Raw genomic sequence first — 24,665 nt, 5'->3', positions numbered from 1 at the left:
CTAATATACATACTTCTGTTACGTACTTTAAGTTACAAAACAAAGCCATTTTGAAACATAGCTGTGCTGTTAAGTAAAAGTCTTTTACTGCAAGGCATTCTCATAATTGTTAGCTTAACATTACGTTAGCCTGAACCTTAAAAGCACTGTAAACCCATAACCTTACATTGTGACCTGGCCCCCATTTGGAATTTTTTTCCCCTTGTGGAAATGTTTTACAACTATAACTGCACTTAAACAGTATATCATTAAATTCTTCACTTGCTTAATTAAGTCAATATTATTAAATATTGAAATATAACTGCATCCTACAGTCTGGAGTTTAGAAGAATGAGAGGTGACCTCTTGAGAGTAAAGAGTTTTGAGCAAGTTTAATGGAGTAGAATGCTGACAGGCTGTTTTCCCTCGCTGAAGAATTTAGAGCTAAGGCAATAGTCTCAGGATAAAGAGTTGTCCATTTAGGACTGAGACAAGGAACTATTTTGTTGCGCACATTTGTGAATCATTTGAATAATCTACCCCAGGGGGCTCTGGATACTCAGGCATTGAATGTAATCAAGGCTGAGGTCCATAGACTTCTGAATGCCAAGAGAATCATGGGATATGGAATTGGACTGGATAATTTATGGATTAGAGGGTTAGCCATAATTTCACTAAATCCTGGGGCAGTCTTAAATGCTAAAGGCCTGTTCCTGCTCTTATTTCTTAATGACATTTAGTTATTATGATGGAAATACTATATAATATGATAAAAATAGTTTAATGTGCGGGGAGTATGATAACTATCCAGGGAATTTGTAGAAAAAAGCTCCGAAGGATTGGATGACCTCTTCCAACTTATATTACTAATATCATTGGGTGCAATCCATAATGATTTCAAGGGCACTCAGTTAGCAGAACATAACAGCAATTGTGATATATATTTGATTTGTTTTCATACTCTAAAATAAATTTGCTCGTGGGACTGTGCCCAATAGTTATTTTATTTCTCTGTGCTTCATTCATATGTAAAATGTTTGACGTTTTAAATTTTGGGAGTCTACTTTCTTTTAGTGAACAATAATAAAGTATAAGACAAGAATGGTTAAGGAACAAATATTCTATTTGTTTACTACAAGATTCTCAATTTACTACTTAGCTATTTTGAGATAATTTCCATTTTTAAAACTGGGCTGAAGGGCCTGTTTCTGTGCTGTACAACTGTATTCATTTGTGGGACATGGGTGTTGCTGGCTGGCCAGCATTTATTGGCAGTCCCTAGTGCTCTTTAGAAGGTGATGGTGAGCTGCCTTCTTGAACTACTGCAGTCCATGTGTTGTAGGTCGACATACAATGCCATTAGGGTCAGAATTCAGAATAATAAGGTTTCCATAATTTGTATATGGTACTTTTACAACACAAGTTTTTATATTTTAGGTAATAGAACTTGTTCAGAAATATGGCCCAAAACGCTGGTCTGTTATCGCAAAGCACTTAAAAGGCAGAATAGGAAAACAATGCCGGGAGCGATGGCACAATCATCTGAATCCTGAAGTTAAAAAAACTTCCTGGACTGAAGAAGAAGACAGAATTATATATCAAGCACATAAAAGACTTGGAAATAGATGGGCAGAAATTGCAAAGCTTCTTCCTGGAAGGTAAGCTGCGTCAGAGAAGTAAATATTGGAGCCTCAGAAAATAGGAGCTTAAAATCTTGTGAATCCATGACAAAGTGGTCCTGTACTAAATTACAGACTTAGACCCATGATCCTTTACTATATAATTGAGGCTCTTTAGAACACATTGCAATCTCTAATGAGATAACTTAGTCACAACAACATATAACCAATGGAGGAATTGTCAGAATGGGTAGGGGACAGAATATGGAGTGGGCTGTCCAAAGGACTAGTATTGTTCTGAATAAGAATCATATTGGTCTTGAAACTTTTAACTGTTTCTCTATTCATAGATCCTGCCTCACCTTGCACGGTTTCTCTAGCATTTTCATTTCAGACCTCCAATATTTGGCTTTTATTGTAGCATTGGGATGACTTCTGTTTTGTTTACACTCATGATGCAGATTCAGGAATGATGCAAATTTATAGATGGTACCAAATTAGGGCATATTAAAATAGAGAGGAAACTCAGAAATTATATGGAGTTGGTTAAAGTATTTAAGACGGCAGGACAATGTCAGGAAAAAAGTGTGTCTGTGTAATATTGCCTATAGAAGAAAATTTGGCTGTGTAAATACATTGACTTTGAAATAGCTAACAACAAAGTTAAGAAGCCTTAATCTTAATAAATTCAGTGCTTAAAATGTCCGAACAAGACAAAATGGCATTCAGTGAAACACATGAAATGTTAAGTTGTATTATCAAAACAAAGAATAGATACATTGTAGGATATGCCATGATCAAATTATGCAGTACAGTGGTTAAATCATACCTTGCATACTACAGTCACTGGAGTGCAAAAAGGACAGATGAGTGCTTAAGTCTGAACAGAGAAGATCTGTGAAGCTAAATATTATTTTAAATATCTGAGATACAAAAAGACAACAGTCAAGGCAAGAGAGCATTAATTGTGATGAAGGAACTTTGGGATCTTTTTGGATGCATTAACTAAGGTGGACTGAATGACTTGGAGCACATGGGACAGTTTTAACCCTCAGATGGGTAGATTTGGGTTGGAGTGATGCTAAAATGTTAAATCTGTGTGCCGAATACAAAAGTGAGCAGGATCCCCAACATGCTTGCCTTCTTGAATCAGCAGTGAACGCATTGGTTTTGTCATGTGCGGCAAATACATGATGGCCACATTCGCAAAGACATGCTCTATGGCAAGCCTGTTGTCAGCGGGAGACCAGCAGGTGCCAATGTCAGCAAGCAAGACATTAAGTTGACATGGATTGGAGTTGAAGTCTGGGAAGTCCTTGTTACTGAATAGCTGAAGATGAAAACAGGACAAAATAAATGACCAAATGATAGAATGAGAATCCAGGAGAAGGAGAAAACATTAGTTGGCCTCAGGTCAACACTGTATTTAACTGTGGAAGAGATTGGTCTCTTGAGTTGGCCTCTACGGTCAAAACAGATGATCTACTATCCAGAAATGATATACCACCCACAGTTTCTCATCTTCTGAGACAGACAGATACCTGCTACTATTATAAATCTCAAAACTGACACAACCACTTTTGATTTTAACATGAGGAGTGGTAACTATTCTGCTCCAAGAGACACATTGTTCATTTAACTCTTTAAATGAGACTACGTTTCACATTTTGCCCATTTTTTCTTGTTTAACCAATGTTTCAGGTTTTCCAGGCCTTTTATGATTTTTTTTTAATCTGGGCTCATTTCTATGCATCTCCATTGCCATTGTCTGATCCACAAGATCTGCCTGTATTTTTTCATAAATTGCTTATCTAAAATCTGTATAGTAACTTGATTTCTCTGGCTTTATTATTTGCCCATAGCCTATTGATTTATAAACATTTTTACATTGTGTTGAATTTTGGCTAATTGCCAATGTAATTGACTCTCATGGAAGAATTCTCTCTTTGAGGCCCAGCAAGATTTCTTTCAGTATAGTCCCAAACTCACCTCATTATTACCTACTCCATCATATGATGATGCTTTTGTCTGATGTTAGCCCAATTCCACCACTCACCATACCCAAAAGAGCTCTCCAATGCTAGGAAATACCAGAATAGACGATCATCCCTGGAGCCAGCACCATGTTTAAATTTCATTGAGAATCTCATAGAATCCCTACAGTGTGGAAACAGGCCCTTCGGCCCAACAAGTCCACACTGAGCCTCAGAGCATCCCATCCCCCTATAACCCACCTAACCTACACCTCCCTGAACACTATGGGCAATTTAGCATGGCCAATCCACCTAACCTGCACATCTTTGGACTGTGGGAGGAAACCAGAGCACCTGGAGGAAACCCACACAGATATGGGAAGAATGTGCAAACTCCACACAGACAGTCGCCCAAAGGTGGAATTGAACCCGGGTCCCTGGTGCTGTGAGGCTGCAGTGCTAACCACTGAGCCACCATGCCGCCCCATCTAGACAAACACAGTTAGTATGGAAATACCCTACACTGTGACTGACGTTTGCCCTGGACGTGACTGAGAAGGGGAAATTTATGGCCTCATTTTGTGGACAGGAACCTGAAGCTCCTGGTGGTTGGGCTCATGCAGACGTGGTTGTCCTTTGTCCCCCAGGCAGTGCAGGCCATGACACCAGACCCTGCTAGCCTGGGCCAGTGCGTTCTCAGCTGCCTAGAGGAATGCCCTGCGGTGTAGGAAAAAGTTCAAGTACTGCCTCCATTCTGCCAGCGTAAGTGCCACCATCTTGGCTCACATTCACTATATCTCTGCTACTGGATACACCACCCATAAAGGCTCATGCTCTGTCACTCCTCACTATTGCATGCAACATCTTGCCTCATGCACTCTCCCTGACCCCCCAACAACTGTCACCACCAATCCTGCATGCCGTCTGAGTTGCCTACCCATTCAATGGACAACACATCACTTTTCCTTCCCACAATTACACTAACAAATGTGCCATGAATTTCATCTCACTGTAACATTGTTTCCAAGATGGCAGCTGGATGACAAAGCAGTGAGCTGAAGTTACCGGGTACCCATTAACTCTGACTCTTGTGAGGAGTGGTCAATGTCTAGTTTTCTTGCAACAGGCTGTAGGATAGGATCTTAATGACTTAAGATTTGCACTTAAGACTGACGCAAAGTAATAATCCACATTGTGATGCCTGAAACTTTGGGAGCAACTTGTTGCACTTACAATGATGAGAACGGCTTTGTTTGACTTCTTACAATTCTCCTAGATTTGCCATACCCCACATCATTTAGGCTCCCATACGATTCTGCCTCATATCGCTATGAGATTCACAATGGTATCAAGAACTGTTGCAATTCCTCAGATTATCTAAAATATGTATAATAACCAAACGTTTTTTTCCGTTTTTATTTTTAATTGTCCGTAAATTGTTAATTTATGTACATTTTTGTGTTATCTCTGTGTAGGACTGATAACGCTATCAAGAACCACTGGAATTCGACAATGCGTCGTAAAGTAGAGCAAGAGGGCTATCTGCAGGAGTCTTCGAAAATTAGTCAGCCAACAGTGACCACAAGTTTTCAAAAAAATAATCACATCATGGGTTTTGCCCATACTCCTCCATCTGCCCAATTGCCAACTTCCCAACCCCAAGTAAATGGTGACTATGCATATTTTCACATTCCTGATCCACAAGAGGTAAGGAGTTAGAATTTATTTTTGTTATGCTTTTTATTCCTTTCTAATTGATGGCTTTTGCACACAAATTCAAATTGTGCTGTAGAATGCATATCCATCTTTTAATTTTGAAAGATTAATGGAACTTTTATCTGGAATTAATGGTAACTTTTATCTGGAATGTGTATTCAAATAGCAGTTCACTAAAGTTTCATTTTCAGATATTTTTTAAAAATGCTAAATATCCTTGATGGAATACAAAATTAATTTTTATAGCTGCTTATCAGTGCAAAATGCTTCTGTTTATATATTTATCATTGTGAACTATTTTTTCAAGTTATTGAGGATTGCTGCCAAATTTATATTATAATTCACATAAACTTTAAGTAGACAAATACGGACAGTTCTTGCAGTGTTGATTTTTAACATTTTTGCCACTTCTCTCAGATTTCCAATCAGATGCCCTACCCAGTGGCTCTACATATGAACATGGCCAATATTCCCCTACCAGGCACTGCAGCTATTCAGGTAGGTTTCATTTGTTTTCTTCCTTGTCACTTTTATATGATCGTCAAAGACACTGTTCTCTAAGGTTAGTTTTGAATTCAATGATTGCATTTTACAGAAAATACTGTATGTCAACAAATGTTGGCTTTTTTTTTGAAGAAATATATCCTGTCTGTATTAGCTGCTAGTCATTACTATTTATCCACAAAAAAAGTTTGATTAAATGTTGGTTTTGATCTTCATGGTTGCCTTGGCCTCACCTATGCTAGCTGAAGTTTTGGAAGTCTTAAATCAGTATAATATTATATTTAAAATCATACCCTTTGATCTCTTCTTTCTTTTCCCTCAACTCTTAATTTCAGAGGCACTATAATGATGAAGATCCTGAAAAAGAGAAAAGAATAAAGGAATTAGAGTTGCTACTAATGTCGACTGAAAATGAACTGAGAGGGCAGCAGGCATTACCAGTAAGAATGTCACTGTGTGGCTTGGATAAAGGGCTAGCAGCTTCACCCCAGTGCTCTTCTCTTTTCATCTCTACCTTTTCAAAGGCTCTATATTAATTTCAACTTTGTCATTCCCAACAGTAAATTTTAAAACCAAAATCTCTACCAGACAATTGTTGGTGGATTCATTTTCTTTAAATACTTCTACATCATTTCCAAGAATCTTAAATGTAATGACACCGATTTACTGAAGTAATCTCACAGAATCATACCCCAAAATTTTTAACCTGTCAAGAAAAATAATCTAGAGCCCAGTAAATCTGACTGTCGCTTTCTCTAGCTTTGTTCATCTTTGCATTGCATTTCATTGTTTGCCTACATTAATTTTTAAAGTGCATGGTTGACTGTTTAATCCAATGTTCTTTTTAAACTATGCATTATTTTCTTGGCTGGTTACATTAACCCATTTTGTTTAAATTATTAGCAGATAGTGATGCATGACAAAAACTCTTGGCTGGCTTTTTAATCAATTCCACAACTTATGAACAGTATTTCAGTTGTAAAAGCAGCAGTGCTGGTTTTGGTTTTACTGTGCATGGTAAAAGCCAGACAAACATGAGTGAAAATAAATGGCCAGCATACTCTGGGTTTTTGAAGCAAAGTTTTGGTACAGTGGGTCTGCATGAAAATAACCTGCATGAGAACTTGTGTAACTGTACTAATGGTTTTTAAATTTAGAAACTATATAAACTTGATTTTATTTTTTAAAGTTTATCATTTCTTCCACCATCTGACTACATATTAAGCTTATCTCTAATTTCTTCTCTATTTTCTGATAATTTTGATTTGCGCACCTCTGTGTTGCGTTGGTGTGAGCTGCAGCATCAAAAAATTTAGCTGCAGTAATTCACTGCTACAAAAGCAACTCTAACCCAACATTCTAAAATGGCCTGCAGTCGAATTTTAATTAGTAAAGGAGAAAAGCCACATAGAGCACACGGCTCCATAAATTTTATTATGTTGTCTTAAAATTCTCCTTGATTAGACAGAAGCTCATTAAGCAGTTGTTTTAATTGTAAATGAAGATGTTTCGTTATAGTAACAATGCTTACTCTACTGTAATATCTGAGATTTTTTGTTGAGGGAAGACAAAAGTTAAGAGTATGTCTAACAAATATGAATTAAACTGTAGGGCATAGTTTTTTGAATACAGAAAAGAGCTCTTTACTTAGTGTTCAAATGTCATTTACAAGAATGATGGAACTACTAAAATGCTTAAGCTGATATCAGATTTAATCTAATTGTACAATTGAATTGCTAACTTCCTTTACTTTCTCTCTTCCTTTTCTGCAGACTCAAGCAGCAGACTACTCAGGTTGGAATGGTACTGTCGTCATTGATAATGCAGGAGTTCACAACAGCAGCGTGGCCATTAGTTGCCTGGGAGAACATCGGCAGCCAGCACATCCACCTCACATGGAACATGGTTGCTTGCCAGAAGAAAGTGCATCACCAGCAAGATGCATGATTCATTCTAATGGAATACTCTCACCAATGAGAAGTGTTCCAAATTCTGAATACACAGAAACACTTCAACTCATAGATTCGGTAAGTAACTTAATCAGTTTTGCTGTCTTTGCTTAAAGTTAGATGCGCATGGGTCATATTCTTATGTAGGATTTATATTTCATTGGTTGCATTTTAGTTGGTTATTTAAAGTTAGGATTTGGAATTGTGGGTAATAGATTAGTCAGTATCACAAGTTTAAAAATCATTGTGATTAAATATTTTGATAATGCAGCAGATACTCGTTATTTGTTAATCTTTAGTGTTAAGCGTTAACAATGTATGATGTGAAGTTCAAGGTAGGTACGACAGTGAAACAATGTTCTGTGTGGATAAAGTTTATAGCTACAGCTTTCAATTTTCGTTGGATTGTAAACAGGCAGTAATAGATGGGCTGCATGTTATTATATCTCAACAGAGAGGAAAATTAGGTGGAATGTAGGGCATGCAGCTGATCTGTTATCATTAATTCTTGCAGCTCCAGGGAAGTTGAACAATGTATCCCATGAGTTTGTTATTTCATTATCCCGAATCAACTTAGACTGTCAACTGATAGAATAAGTTTAATTTGGGAATTAAGTCTTGGCAGGAACTGTAAAATGATTTGAGCAGAACAAGTTTATATATAAAGCATTACATGTAATTAGTTTGTATAGATCTTTCTGTCTGCAAATCTTGGAGGAAGTGAGAACTTTAAATGTGATTTTAAAGACTGGCTTAAGTATAAGTAGTTGAAAAAGGGGTATTCCCACCAAACGTTACCGTGCTTTTGAAAGCTATAGCATATAACATTTAGTTACACAGGTGGCACTGTTCACCGTTTATAGATTCGTACCTCCCAAATTGTTTCAGGATCCATCTACATGGGGTGATCTCAGCAGTTTCGACTTCCTCGAAGGGGAAGACAACACATCTAGGAAAAATGTTACAGCCAAAATCACACAGCTTCAGCACAAAGAGAGCAGCGTTTGCCAGTGTGAAGGACATATTAACACAAGCCTAAGCAAAAGCATGGTGTGTCAGGGCTCCCCTGCTTCGCTCAGCTCACCCTCTCCTTCAAAGTCCAGCACTCCACCAACTATCCTTCGCCGCAAAAAGAGAGGGCATCCTAACCACTCAGCTAGTGGTGATAGTAATTGCTCCACATTAGCTGACTTCAGCTGCTCAACTCCCAAGCGTACCCATGTCAAAGGCCTGCCCTTCTCTCCCTCACAGGTAGATGAACAGTAATCAACAGATATTACTAATACTGCAACAGACATGAAATGGTTAACAATTTAGAAACTAATTCTATGGAACAAATGACTAATCACTTTTGTACTCACTGATTTGACTATGTATTTTTAACCCACTCACTACTGTCCTTCTGACCACTCTTCTCAGATCAGCACAATGCTAATTAGCTATGCTTTCATTTTTGTGCACTTAAATGCCAACATTTTTCATTGAGTGTTCTATAGTATGATTGGCTTTTCTTTTACATTTTGTATTCAGTTTAGTCAAAAAGTTGTGTTTCCTGTAACCAAGACTTGGCCTCTTTTTCTGATTTCCCAGACACAAAGGATTCGTATATTGCAATTCAGCTCAACATTTTTGCATCTTGTTATATGTAACTTGTGTTCTTTTGGCTGAAGTACTCAAAGACTGCAATGTTAAATATTGTCATTTAGTTTATTAAAAAGTAATACATGACAAAAGCGTGCTGGATTGCTTAGTTTACCAGGATGGACTGCAGGGTCAGATTTTCTGTCTTCCCAAATATGATCAATAGTGTAAGAGGATCTAATTACATTGAACGTAATGTATTCCTCTTCTCTGGACCTTCATTAGAACCGAGTATATGTTTGATGCAGGTATGTCTGGTGAGAGCAGACGTATTGGCTGATCCATAGGCTGATGTGTGGAGGGAATCTAGATCATGGCTATATCTATGAAGATTTGGAAACAATTGTTTTTAATTTTTAATGTCTTTTTGCAAATTAAAAAAACTTCATAATACCCCAGAAAATTTTTGAAAGCCAAAAAGATTCCAGCAAACATTGTAAGCAAAAATATATTTGCTCTTATTGGTCTGTAGATTTTTATGCTTTTGTCCTCTGTGTTTTAATAAATGGATAACCTTTTTAGGAGTGTAATAGTTCCAAATGTTTATTGGTTTAAATTCTGAAGTTTTAAAACATTCTATTAGTTTCTGCCTGTTTCAAGCTTTTATTAAACTCCAGAAAGTCACATTATTATGTTACTGGAAACAGAACTTTTTTCCCTTAGGTGTTATTTTGTGTTGCATGATTGCACTTGCCAGTATTTTTAATTGGTTCAAATGCAAAAATGAAACTTCTTTCCATTTGAGGTTCACTTTTATTTACCCTGGCCTCTGTGGATGGTGCTTTACAATCGGTTTTTGTTACATTTAGCTCAATGGCTCTTTTTCCTTTCAGTTTTTAAATACATCCACAAATGATCACCTAGAAATGGAATCACCTGCATTAACTTCCACGCCAGTGTGCAATCAAAAGACCATTGTAACAACTCCACTACATCGTGACCAAACACCTAAGCCTCAAAAAGAAAATGATGCGTCAGTATGATTCTGCTTCTTGTAGATTTTGTTTCCTTTCTTGTGGTATTACCTAATTGATTTTAAAAAAGAGATTTGTCTCATTTCTGATAGCTTTTCAGCACCTTTTGAAATAATGACAGTCACTTGTTGAGGAAATTGTATTTTTGTTATCCTGAATAAGGATGAATGTCAAAAAGTTGTGTATGTCAGTAAATGTTTAAAGAAAAATGGCCAGTTGAACAAGAATTTGAAGTCAGTCAACATTTTGTAGTGGGCCAAAAGATTAACCGAATATACAAAGCATTTTAAAATAATAGGCATAAAATAATACACTGCTTCAATTTGTATTTGCCCTCCCTAATCTACTTACTGAGGCCAGTAGTTGGGTAATTATGCACTGCAATTGTAACTTCCCACCAGACAACTTTACTGTAATTATTACATATGCAGAAACTATAGAGTAACAAGTAGGCATTTCTTCTAAGTTGCATGTGAAGTATGTTTCACTTGATCCTGCTTTTATGCACCTTCCAGAAGTCATGTCAGTATTGTGTTGGGCAAGGATCAGAACATCTTTTGTGTTCATTCTGAAATGGCGTAGCCCTAGAGTTTAAAAGGGATGGTCTAGCTCAATTTAACTTAGTATCTTTGCTGTGCTTGTTTAATTAGTTTCAGAACTCCAAATATCAGACGTTCAATATTAGAAGGCTCACCTAGGACACCCACACCTTTTAAAAATGCACTTGTTGCTCAGGAGATTAAATGTGGACCTTTGAAAATGCTGGTAAGAGTATCTGGCTTGATTGATTGTCATTGTATTAATATAAATTTGAAACTGTTCAATAGAAAAATTTTGATAATTTCTCATTTCCTTGCAATTTAAGGCAACATCTCATCTTGCAGATGAGACTCAAGATGTAATTAAACAAGAGGCTAACGAAACTACAATTATAAGCAGTCTTCATGAAAATGGACAACCTCTTTTAAAGAAAATTAAGCAAGAAGTAAGTTATTTCCTTTCTCTGTGCCATGTATCAGTTGCAGCAAATCTTGAACTGGCAGGAAATCTACAATCTGAGAGTTTGGAGATTATATCTTATTGAGAGGCAACAGATTCTACCAATTTAAAAGTCTACCTCATACTTGCTTTTTCTTTCTTTTCCCAACCTTTCTTCTATCATTGGATGCAAAAATATAAACCTGGAAATTACAGTGAATATTGCTGTTGTTTAACATTGCTTCTATTAAGTTCCTTACTGTTATTGTAATGGAATCCTTAATCTGTTTATTTTAAGTGGGTTAGCAACTCTATTAAAGTAGTGGGACAAGGACAGAAATTTAAAACATTTTAAGTATTTGTACAAATCACTTATAACATTTTTGAGACTTTTTATTACCCTTTAGCCTTAATTTTTCAATAGAAAAAAGGCTCAATATTTTTTACTGGTATATGTAATCTTTGCACATCTTCTCTGCACTGTGCCCAATGTCTCTATGTTCTTTTCTAATATGGCAACTAAAACTGTATGTAGTACTTTTGATGTATTCTAACCAAGATTCAGTTCAGGTAAATTCTCTATTTTCCAATTGTTTCTCCCTCGAAATAATGTCTAATGCATAATTTACCTTTTTTATGATCTTGCTGACCTGCGACTTAGCTTTTAGTGATCGGTACACTGTACTCTGACATTTCTTGGCTTCTCTTTGATTCCTGGACTTGCACCGTCCGAGTAACAAGTGATCTGTCTATTCTTCCTGCCAAAATGTACTACCTTGTATTTACTCATGTTGTGAATTATTTGTCCATTCTAAACATTTATTCATGTCCACCTGTAATTTATTGTAGTCTTCAGTATTGACTATCCCACCCAATTTGATGTTATCTTCAAATGTAAAACATCTGGGTTAAATTTTCAACTTTGAAACAGGTAGTGGGAATTGGGAAAATTCCCAGCTTCCCACACATGCCTCAGGAATTTTCCTTTATTTAGACCCAATTCTCATTGTGGGAGGTTGGTGCGTGTTGCAGTCGAGGCAGCCGACCTTGGAAAGAATTCATGGAAAGTCATGGGGACTGTCAGGTGCTGAAGTTGGCTGCTTGAAAGGCCTGCCTCAGTGCTTGAGACTTTGTCTCAGTTGTAGTAAGAACGGTAAGGCTCTCCATTCCTCATCCCTCACATACACTCCCCATGCCCCATCCATTGCATCTTGTATCACTCCACTCACCGACGATGGCTCCTCATATGCTCCGTGTCCAATTATCCACTTCTCTGGCCCCTCACACCCTCCATGCCGAGCTATTCCCTCCACCAGCCCTCATAGTACCTATGACAAGCTGTGTCCTTCACCATCCCCATAGCTTTTCAAAACCTCAATACTAATCTGTGGCACTTCCATGCTTATTTACTCGTTTGTACAGAGCCAGTGACAAAAGCATAGGTTTAAAAAAAAAATTAAAGAAGCAATCATCATTCATAATTTTTCACTTCCTTAAGAAAACTCCTTTTACTACAGGTCAATAAAAGTGTCAGTCTTCCAGATCCTTTAAAATACCAAAAGCAGAAACAACAACTACATTATATAGTAGTTGAAACAGCAGACCTCGAAGCAAGTTATTACTTGATTGACAGCTCTCTGATCTAGTCTATCAATTACACAATGTTTATTTACATTGAGTCATACAGTCATACAGCACAGAAACAGACCCTTCAGCCCAACTCATCTGTGCCGACCAGACATCCTAATCTGACCTAGTCCCATTTGCCAGCATTTAGCCTATATCCCTCTAAACTCTTCCTATTCACGTACCCATCCAGATGCCTTTTAAATGTTATTGTATCTGCCTTCACCACTTGCTTTGGCAGCTTGTTCTATACACTCACCACCCTCTGCATGAAAAATTTGCCCCTCAGGCCCTGTTTAAACCTTTCCCCTCTCAGCTTAAACCTATGCCCTCTAGTTTTAGACTCTGCTACCCTTAGAAAAAGACCTTAGCTGTTCACTCTATCAATGTTCCTCATGATTTTAGAAACCTCTATAAGGTCAGCCCTCAGACTCTGACCCTCCAGGGAAAATAGCCCCAGCCTATTCAGCCTCTCCATATAACACCCTCTAGTCCCGGCAACATCCTTGTCAATCTTTTTTGAACTGTCTCAAGTTTAACAATATCTTCCCTATAGAATGGTGACCAGAATTGTACACAATACTCTAAAAATAGCCTCACCAATGTAAATAAGTTAGAGGTTTCAAGTGCTTGCAGTTTCTGCAGTTGGTTTAACTGATCTGGATGTTTTAACATTTCTGTTGGCCTGTAGCAAATAGAGTTTACATTTAGAAAGTGGAAATTTATGCATGAATGACTTTTCTTAAAGCTTTTTTTAAAAAACATATCCTATTGTCTGTTTAGGGTTCATTCATTCTGTAGAGTAGGTGAATGGGCATGGAACTACCGTTACTGGGCATGCAGTGTTTCCCAACTCCTTAAAAGTCTAGCCACTTTCTTATTCTAAATTTCAAATCATAAATGTGAGTTGTGAACAGCAGTGATCCCAGTACTGATCCTTGTGGAATTCTGCTTCCCACTTTATGCCTCTCAGACTCTGTACTCTTTGTTCCTGTTTGTCTTGAAGCCAACTAGCGATCCATTCTGTCACTTGTTTCCTCACTCCATATTCTCTGACCTTATTTATTGTGTTCTTATGGGTCACTTTAATAAAAGACTTGTGAAAATATAAATAAGCCATTTCCTGCATCACCATTGTATAATTTTTGTGGCTTGATAATTGCTTAATGTTTCTTTTGTAAATTAAGATTATATTCCTAACCATAAAGTCTTATAATTTACATATTAATTTCAGGTGGATTCTCCCGATAAGAAAATGAGAAAGTTCCTTACTTTGGCACCGTGGGAAAGGGAACACTTAAATACTCAGCTTTTCTCACAGGGTCCTTTGGAAGAAGTACCTGTATGTATGCTAAACCTTGTGACACTTGTTCTATTTTTCATCAATTTTCATTGAGGTAGAAATCCATATTGAAATGCAATGCAATGTCAGCCAAAGCAAAGTAAGAAAGGACGAATATTCAGTTTTAACTTCTCATGATGTTAAAAATAATTCAAAACTCCACATTAACTATGAAAGCATCATATTTTGATTCCTCAAGAAGAAGAATGGAAATTATTTGACTGTGGCTTATATAGAACTAACACCAATAGTTCTCATCTGGCCTTTAATACCCTATGTTCTCTCATTTCCTCATAGACTATTTGAATTTTATCAGACTGAAGATTTGAAAGGGCTGTTTTTAGTACTGGTAACTCCTTGGTGAACAAATTTTCTGAGGTCTGCAAAATCGAATGTGGCCTCCTGCTGCACAAGAATATCTCCTATCGTGAACAAACTGTCACTCCAGATCTAAAAATGCTGGATGGATCAGCCTCTGGGCTACCTGATCTTACGTTGGGGACCTGAAGCAGGATTATTGGTCTTATCAAGCAGCACTTCTAATTATATGTATAAAGCTTAGTCTTTGTACATTCTCTTACACTGTTTTGTGGGTGCCTTTGCCTTGTCTGGTGCTCATACACCATGCTATTCCCATGGCTGCAGGATGGTTGGTGGGAGATTCAGATAGCTTGGCACCCCTGGACTTTGAGCCCTTGATTTTTGTACTGTGATACCTTATGGGCAGCAGCAGTCTGACCAGGTAACAGCACAGCCACTAACTTGTATGGTGGTGTGGCACAAATGTTCTTCTCAAAGAAGATACATGTTTACTGCATCACAGAGCCACTGGTGCTCCCTTAGGGCAGTCTCTCAGAAATCTTAGTAATTTGCTGCTGCAAAGCCTACTGAACTGCTGAAAGATGCTGCTTTCCCCTTGAACACTAGTATCTGCAGCAGTCTGAGCCTGCCTGGCAAAAAGTTTGGGCATGCATGGCAGGAAGTGTGGAGTTCATTCTCAATCTGACCCTGTACTGCATACTTGAATATTGTTTGGCTTCTGTCAGTGCTTCATGGAAGTTGAGATATCAGTCACCAGATGTTATTCTCAGGGCTGGGTCTGTCAGCGCTGTTAAGGAATTGACCATCACTTTCACATTGGAAGCAATAGGCTACAACTTTTGTATATGCATGTCACAAAATAGAACAAAATTCTTCTGCCTCTTGACAATGACAGTGAGTTGGTGTCACTTCTGCTCATGCTTTAACTATTTAGGTGCATGCCTATTTTTCCGCGCACTGCCCATTCCATCTCTATGTCTTCGGCAGTGGTAATTTTTCCACATGTAGCGGAACTCATTTGTGACTTCCATTGAGCTAGCATATACACTATTCTTTTCTCCTGATCTATCTGCAGCTCAGTCATACCTGGTAACTCAACATGTGCCCCTTCTTTGTTATCCTCTAAAGTACATGGAAGACAAGTATCTAAATTGATAATTATGCATTTCAAATTAAGTGATTTTGTATCTTCATCAGATATATGCTGTTGTTCTCATCATTCAGTCTGAGGTTGGCCAAACTTTTTTTCTTTTAATTCATTCATGGGATGTGAGCATTGCTGGCTGAGCCAGCATTTATTGTCTATCCCACGTTACCCTTGAGAAATTGTGGTGAGCTGCCTTCTTGAATCGCTGCAGTCCATTTGGTGAAGGTAGACCCACAAAGCTATGGAGACGGAGTTTCATGATTTTGATCCAACCTCACTGAAGTAAAGGCCATACATTTCCAAATCAGAATGGTGGGTGGCTTGAAGGGGAATTTGCCGATGATGGCGTTCTGTGTATATTCTGCCCTTGTCCTTCTAGTTGGTAATAGTCATGGTTTTGAAAGCTGTGGTCTAAGCCTTGGTGAATTTCTGCAATGCATTCTGCAGACGGTACACACTGCTGCTACTGAGCATAGTAATGGATCTAGTGCCAGTCAGGTGGGATCTTTTGTCCTGGATGGTGTCAAGCTTTTTGTGTTAGTGGAGCTGCACTCATTCAGTTAAATATTGGATATCTGAAAGCATAAAGTTTGGAAAAGAAGGTTAGAGTGAGAGAAAGACCGTGTGTTGGAGACAAGATGTCTGTGGTCACACCATTTCCAACTTGTACTTGGTGCCAGATAAGAGGATGAGGGGAGGTGGAATTTCAGAAAGTGACTGGAGGCAGAAATATACTATCTTCCTTGATGTTCTCAGCAATATTGGTAGCTGTCATCTCAGTGCCTACTAAAACATTGCAGCACACTTCCTCCAAAGGACACAGAAAATGGAGGTCTGTCTGTCCCTAGCAGCCTCCTGTTTTATGTATCCTTGGCTTGAAGACAAGAGGGTAGAAAATTGGTGAGCACGTGCAAGTTGTTTAGATGATGTGCTTGTTTCAACTGACTATCTGGATGTGTGTGGAATCTGGAAAATGAGTCTGAATTTGGCAGCGATATTAAATATGTGAGGGTGAATTGTGGTATACGGATTTTAGGCATGAGCCCTGTTGGTCAAATATTATTGATGGGGCCATGTCAGATGTGTAGTATTGTGTGAGACTGATAGTAATGTGAGTGATTTCACACACCATGGTCACCCTTGAGAGATCATTAAACGTTAATGTTTTAACAAAGATCTGTAGCTCAGGTTGCAGTTGGAGTTGTTGGTTGGTTCGCCAAGCTGACTGGTTTTTGTGCAAACGTGTTCTCTCCCTTCTCGGTGACATCGTCAGTGCTGCATAGCCTCCATTGAAGCGCTATTGTTCTGTAACTTTGTCCCAGTCAAATTGATGTCATCCGATGTCGAGTGTATTGAAACGAGGGAGAATTGGTCGTGCCGTTTTGCTGCAAGTTGGTGTTCATGTATCCTGGTGACAAGTTTCCTTGTATAAATTCAGAGCAGGACAGAACAGCGCTTCAACGGAGGCTACACAGCATTGACGATGACACCTAGAAGGGAGACAAAACATTTGCACAAAAACCAGATAGCTCTGCGAACCAACCAACAGATCATCAAACTTTCTGCCACTGAATTGACTTCCATGCCTAACTGTTCCCATTCCATTTGATGTATGCCTGAAAGACCTCCTGATCTCCTCCAGAAAAACAATCACTCCTGTATTTTTCCACTTCCTGGATGGAAAAGAAAGAAAGACTTGCATTTATTTAACACTTTTCACAACGACAAGACACTTCAAAGTGCTTTACGACCAATTAAGTATTTTTGAAATGCTCTTGTATTGTAGAAAACAAGCAATCAAGTTGCACACCGCACATTCCCACACAGAACAATATGATAATGACCAGATAGTATGTTTCTGTGATGTTAATTGGGGGATAAATATTGACAGGACCATGAGATTTATTCTTCTTCAAAATCATGCCAATGGACCTTTTTTACTTGAGAGATGGACAGTGCCTTATTTTAACATCTCAATTGAAACGTGGTACCTTCAACAGTACAACCTTCTCTTAGTTGAGTATGTAACATGTTCAGCATTGAGATACTGTGAATCAATAAAAGGAGTATCCACACAAAGTTGGCATGCTACCTGCACCTTACCAACCAGAATAGGTAATCAAGCATCATGATTTCTCCACACAGTAATTGAATCTTGCCCTCTAAATGTCTTACTTGATTGTTTGAGTATAAAGCTCCTCTAAAACATCTACTATTTCCCTGTCTTTCTGGACTGGATTTTACACAGCACTGCAGTCATGTCTTCCCAGCTAAAATGTTGGGTGTGAGAGCCTGCCAGCAAACCAGATAGCTGTCCTACAGCAATTAAAAACTGGGAGCAGCATTAATTGTTTTAAAATGAGCCTTCAACCCCACTTCGTCCCACCTCCTAAATCGTGTCATGGAGAGCTGCCTATCCAGGACATTGAATTGTCTAGGAGCCCTGTATGTCTAGCAGCTGCAGTTGGGAGCAATGGCCACTGCTGGGGCTGCAGCCAGTCCCACCACACTGAAATGTCAAGGTAAATCCAGGATCAGAGGTCTCTGTGGCGGTGGAATGCCAGGTTCAGATGTTTAGGGGAGTTAAAATAATGAACGTTCTTGGGCAGATACCTCCAGGAAGATGAATGAATACAAATACCAGTAGTGTGATTAAATGCAGGCTTCCATTTTCCCATTTTGTTGATTTCTCAAGGGACTGCAATGATTGCCACTCCCCTTGCCAACACCTTTCTGAGCAGCTTAGTCTGCTAGGCGTTCCACCCCTGTTGTGAGTAACATAACAGCAAAGGACATAATTGTCTCAATAAGCCAGAGGGTGGGCAAGCTGCTCAATGCAGCGCCAGATTCTGTTAATATTTCACATGTCTAGGGCAGATGGGTAGGCATCCTATTGGATATTACACCCCCCTCAATCATCCTCTTGTTTGTGTCTCAGTCTCACAAATAATTTTAGTTTCCTGAATTGATTTCATTTTGCTAATGGATTACTATTAATAAAGGTGGTTTTACTTCTGATAGGTCTTGTTATAGGAAGAACATTGTGCATAACTGTAGAATGATGGTTGCAAATTCTAATTTTTCCACTTTACTGATCTCCCAATTTCTTGTGTGGGAATGTTTGATTGGTAATGTCTCTTGATGAGGGAAATTCATGTTATTATTCACATGTTGTACCCACTCTGGCAACAGCCAAGGGCAACTTAAAATCCAAATTTTTGACTTGGTTACAGAAGATGTTGAGGTGGAGAATTCTAATTTTTGTTTTTTGCCCTCCTAGCTGGATAAATAGATTTCAAGAAGGAACTGTGTTGTGGTGTGATTTTTATTTGAAATAAACAACAGGAATGAGGGCAATATATTGTTTTGTACATTGATCCTCAGTATGCTTTTCCTGTTTGTTTCCAATCAAATAGCAAACATTTTGTCATAGATAGGAAGATCAACGTTACCTTGAATACCTTTCGTGAATATCCTATTGTAAACATATAGCAGGAGAGCTCTGGGAGCAGGGTGGCTAGCAAAAACCACAGGAGTTGATAGGACGTATCTAAGGAAGTTAGTGGAAAGGGAAGCATATTCATTTTAAAAGAATGTTACAATATAAATGGAAATTGATTTTGATTATATACTTCATCCTAGATGCAAAATATCCTGACAAGTTCTGTATTAATGATGCCTGTATCAGAGAAGACTGATGATCTTCTTAACAAAGCATTTGCAGCGCAAATGAGCAAGCAAATGGGCAGTTCTTTGCAGGTATGTATAAAATATTATGAATCAGTGGTTAAGCTACATAACTGAGCTTTGCAAACTTATGGCATTTTTTTTAGAGTTCTTGTCTAATGGTTAATATTGAGCATATTGAGTGTGAAGTTCAACTTGGGCAGAGGGAACAAATTGAATTCAATAGATAGTCTACCCATAATACACCTTACCAGGCTTTCCTTACCTTGAATTTAGTGGACGAGTGCACAACAGACATGCTGCATTTTGTTACATGCAGAAGTTGAATGTCACTTTAGGGTGTGAGTTCTCAGGAAAGGTGGATAAGCTGGGAATTGCTTCACTGGAGTGTAGGAGGTTAAGGGGTGACCTTTTAGAGATTTATAAAATTATGAGGGGTATAGATCAGGTGAATCACAAAGATCTTTTCCCAAGGGTTGAGGAGTTCAAAACTAGAAGGCATAATTTTAAGGTGAGAGGAGAAAGATTTAAAAGAGACCTGAGGGCAACTTTTTGACACACAGGGTGGTTCGTATGTAGAATAAACTTCCAGAGGAAGTGGTAGTTGCAGGTACAGTTACAACGTTTGAGAGACACTTGGACAGTTACGAATGGGAAAGGTTTAGAGGGATATAGGCCAAATGCAGGCAAATGGTGGTAGTTTAGTTTGGGAAACTTGGTCAGCATAGATGAGTTGAACTGAAGCGTCTGTTTCCATGCTGTATGACTCTATGACTGTATAACTTTTAATTCTGTTGTTGAATTTTATTCGCTCCCTTCTCACATTTGATGTGAAAGGAAGTAAACAATTATGTCTGCATAATGTTTCACTAACAGTGCAAAGTAAAGATTTATCCTTCCTAAGTTTGCAAAGTTTACATGCACTAAAGCATTTTCATGAATCAACATTGGATATTTTGGATTTAATATCAATTTAGAATCTAAAGTGTTTATTCTTACATACCAGTAGTCATTCATTTTTTGCTCAGTGTGGTGGTTCCAGTTTATTATTACAGTGGTCAAATGTTTTAATTTTTGCAGTGTAAAAACGTAATATTTTACAAATCACTGAAGTTAACCAGGAAGGATGTTAGCCCCTCTTTGAATGTGTTGCATTGAGGCAATATTTTCTTTTTAACTTGTTTAATTTCATGTTTTTGGAAAATAATGTAAATACATTTTAGAATTAAAAATGCAAGAATTAAATGTACATTTTGGCTTTTTTTTTGAGTTGCTGGTATACATGTTAAAGTAAGTAATTTAACTATGGAGGAACAAATCCTTGTAGTTAAGGAATTACGTACATTAAGTTTCTTTATGCTGAAATAACAAATCTGAATGCTTAAAATATTCCATCATTTCCAATTGTTAGAATGCTGAAATGTGAGACTGTAGTTCATTGGAGCCTGAAATGAGACCAAATTTGAAGAAAATCTTGTGTTTCCTGGACTGGATTCAAATCCATAATCTTGTGATTTTACATAAACGCCTCCAGCCCATTATACTATTAATTCAATCAAAACCTAGTCTTATATAGTCATAAGGGGTAATTTTATGTAAATATGCTTCTTCTGGGTAGTTTTGCACACCTCATCATCTTAAGCCATAATTTTAATGGATGGAAAATCATGGGGAATATCTGTGGTAGTAATTTACTTTCAAATAGTGAGTATATCTCTGAATTCCCTTCGGTCATTGCTTGGCGTATTTAGAAAATAGGCTCAACTCTTTTTTAGTTTAATTTACTCTTAGTGTTTTAAAACATAAATTTGCAGTAAATTATTGCAAAACCAATAAAAATTTGCGTATGCGAAACAAAATATTAATTAAATCATGGAACCTCACCTGAAATAGTTAGAAATGACCTTTAACTCCACACACCTTTGGCCTTTAAGATTATTTATTCACTTTTTAATTAGAATTTTTACTTGTATTTTCTTGGGATGTCATACACTACTAATTGCTTTAATAAAGTGTCTATATTAAAGATGAAATTTTGAAAAATCTAGATTTCTGTTGGTGTGAAATTGTCTACACCAGTAATGCACATTGGGCTGGTAGCAAATCAGCATCAACTTTAATGGAAAATAAACTTGTGCGTGGCATAAAATGGCTACTAATTTGCCGTCAGTCCATTTTTTTCACCATGTGCATTAACTAAACTTTCGCCTACCGTGTAAACAGGAAAGCATTGACAGAGTACTCAATTAAAGTATATTTGAATTTTAAGTGCACACACCTCAATCTTATCCAGTTCACGCATGAATATTACATTGGTCCCCTTTTAAGGGCAAGAGGATGATACTGAATTTAAAGTTATAAAATATTTACAGAGAAATGAAAACAAATTATTTCATCATTCAAAGCAATTAGTCATATCAAGTTCCAAATGTTGATGTTTTCTGGGTTGGGAAGGCTGATGGTGGGGTAATTATTGTGTACATTCTGTACTTGAATGTGAAAAACTGGCAGCTGGACTCGTGTAATATATTTTCAGGTATCCCAGCTGGATTTGAGAAGTCCCTGGACCTGGAACCCTGGTTAGCTGAAACTCTGTTCCAGCACTCCATAAAGCCAGTAAGAGATTCATAATAGGAATGATTAGATATTTAATTGTTCTTATTTAAATGTGTTTATAGTTTTCCTTCCTTTTTGTTAAATATAAATTGTTTTAGTGGAAGAAATGAAGTAACTACTTTGAGGTGGCATTACTTGCCACAATATACCTTCTTACAGAATTAGTAAGGCTAGACACTTAAATGAAAAAGAAGACAATTACAGTGGGATAAATCCTGTATATGCTGTTAGGCTATAGGTTTTAAACAGGATTGAATTATATACTTTCAAGCAGAGGTGTAACTTCCTGTCTCTTTTCTTGCAGTTTTCCAATACCTGGGAGGCTGTGGCATGTGGGAAAACAGAAGACCAACTTATTGTAACTGAGCAAGCACGCAAATACATGAACACCTTTTCTACTAGAACATTAGTTATGTAATTTTTTTCCAACTAAGCATTAAGAAGTATTGAAACACATTGTTGAGTCACAATCCTCATTTCTTCTTGTGAGCTTCCCCTCAATGGATGTAGAGCAATGTTTTATGACAATAATTCAATGGCACAAATTTCATTCTTCACTAAGCACATTTCTGTTGTTTGTCAGACTAGAAGGGTTGTATTTCACCAGCCAAAAAGATAAGTATCACAGTTATCTACAGTAAAAGATGCTTGAAGTTACAAAAATGATTCCTTCTATTTAAAAAAAAGAATAAATATTTTCAGTTGTAGGCAGCAGACTGTAACATATCAGTATTCTTTTTGTATTGGGTGGCGGAAAAGCAATTAGTTCTTGGAAGTACTTTGACTGATGTAATTTAAATATGTAAGTTAATAAATTAAATGAAATGCACTGTTGACAAAATAGAGGTATAGCATTACTACAAACCAAATTAGATGAAAAAAATCAAGCTTTTGAAGATGTAAAATTGATAGGTTTGAAGTATTGTTTTTGTTTGATTTTTTTGGGCCTTGTTTTGTGCCATATATATTATATATAATATACGTACATGTATAATATATATGTGCATGTGTGTTTTTGTGTGTAGCTTGAATAATACTGATACTGTATGTAAAAACAAAGTTTTATGTATGAAACATGTATATTTTATCCAGTAAGTTAATTTTGTAAATGCCAAATGGATAATGTGTTGTGCTGCTAAAGACTTTAGCATGTAGACATGCTGCATGAAATGGGCAGTAGAGTTATCAGAGAAAATGGTGTTAGTTGATCAACAATGCACTGGTAGCTAGTATTTTTTTAAACCTAGCATTTACAAATACAAACTTTTGGGAAGTGAAATGTTTTGTCTTATTGTGACAAAATGAATATGATGCACCTTTTGTATTTTGGGAGAACACTGATACATTCACTAATTTTTTTATTTCTTTTGTCCCAATCATTTCATATTTAACTCAAGACACTCTGGCCCAAATGTTTTTCAATGCATTGAACAACTTCTGCAAGAAGTCTTGGCTTTGTTCTATTGTCATGTCCAACTCTTCTGGTATACATACACCGAACATTTGGTTTTAAAACTAAAATAGGTGATTTTCAAAATGTACTACCTTTAATATCAGCTTGGTGCAAATTACCTGCACCAGTATTTCGACTACCATTGTATAGCCACTGCCATGTACAGAAAATAAAAGTGTGTTTTTCTACTTAAAAAGTTTGTTTAATTTTATTTTAATAATTATTTTAAGTTTGTAAAAGCTTCTAAGTTGTATGTGCCCTAAGTTGAGCTAAGACCTTTATTACACTGCAATCTGCCCTTTCTGGATTTCTTTTGTATCAGTAGGAACAGGGTAGTAACAGCATTAATTTGATTTTCCAGTACTTTAGCAGGTTTCAGTCAGGTTTTTCATATTTTCCAGTGATAGACTATTCCGAAGCCAAATTCATGCTACAGTTTTGTCCAGAATAACCTGATTTAACCTCTGCTGAATGTTACCTGTTATAAAGATGGTTTAAATGTATTAATCCTGCTGCACATTTCTTCAAGAAGGAACATGGCCATAGAAGCATCCTGTTGTACACTGTTCTTCATAAAGATTGCAACTGAAACCACACTGCAAACATAGTACCAAAACTTTCTTAACCAGTTCGTGGCCTGCACGATATATCTGAAGCCTTGTAAACTGCCTGCTAGGTCTATCACTCGCCTCTGGCAGGCTTAAAAACTGATAAATCTCCAGGGCTGGATGAAATATATTTCAGGTTGTTGAGTGAGGCAAGGGAGGAAATAGTAGGGGCTCTTGCCAAAACTTTTAGTTTCTCTCTGGCAAAAGGAGAGGTGCCAGAGGACGGGAGGACAATTATTCAAGAAGGGAGCAAGGGGTAAACCAGGAAACTACAGACCAGTCAGTCTAACCTCAGTGGTGGGAAACCTATTGGAAGCAATTCTGAGGGGCAGAATCTGTATTTGGCTAGATAGGGCTGATCAAGTACATTCAGCATGGTTTTGTTAAGAGGAGGTCATGTCTGACCAACTTGATTAAATTTTCCAAAGAGATGGTTGGGTGTGGATAAGGGCAATGCTTTTGATGTAGTCTGTGTGGATTTCAGCAAGGCTTTTGATAAGGCAGACTGATAACAAAGGTAAGAGTCCGTGGA

At 37.4% G+C, this 24,665-nt stretch overlaps 1 protein-coding gene across 1 annotated transcript in view; it reads left to right on the top strand.

The window, feature by feature from the left end:
* The window catches only part of myb (v-myb avian myeloblastosis viral oncogene homolog), a 28,797-nt gene extending 5,119 nt beyond the window's left edge, over window positions 1-23,678 (top strand). The window contains exons 2-12 of the mRNA XM_048596744.1: window positions 1,417-1,637; window positions 5,047-5,278; window positions 5,705-5,785; window positions 6,127-6,231; window positions 7,564-7,818; window positions 10,215-10,354; window positions 11,006-11,120; window positions 11,221-11,340; window positions 14,194-14,301; window positions 19,412-19,528; window positions 22,377-23,678. Of these exons, the coding sequence (XP_048452701.1) occupies window positions 1,417-1,637; window positions 5,047-5,278; window positions 5,705-5,785; window positions 6,127-6,231; window positions 7,564-7,818; window positions 10,215-10,354; window positions 11,006-11,120; window positions 11,221-11,340; window positions 14,194-14,301; window positions 19,412-19,528; window positions 22,377-22,490 (1,608 nt within the window). The 3' untranslated portion in view covers window positions 22,491-23,678. The remainder of the gene's footprint in view (window positions 1-1,416; window positions 1,638-5,046; window positions 5,279-5,704; window positions 5,786-6,126; window positions 6,232-7,563; window positions 7,819-10,214; window positions 10,355-11,005; window positions 11,121-11,220; window positions 11,341-14,193; window positions 14,302-19,411; window positions 19,529-22,376) is intronic.
* The last annotated feature ends 987 nt before the right edge of the window (window positions 23,679-24,665 follow it).

Source organism: Rhincodon typus, chromosome 5 (genome assembly GCF_021869965.1).
Source record: "Rhincodon typus isolate 14 chromosome 5, sRhiTyp1.1, whole genome shotgun sequence".
Lineage (NCBI taxonomy): Eukaryota > Metazoa > Chordata > Chondrichthyes > Orectolobiformes > Rhincodontidae > Rhincodon > Rhincodon typus.
Note: the sequence above shows the minus strand (reverse complement) of the source record. Positions and strands in the feature narration are given on the sequence as shown.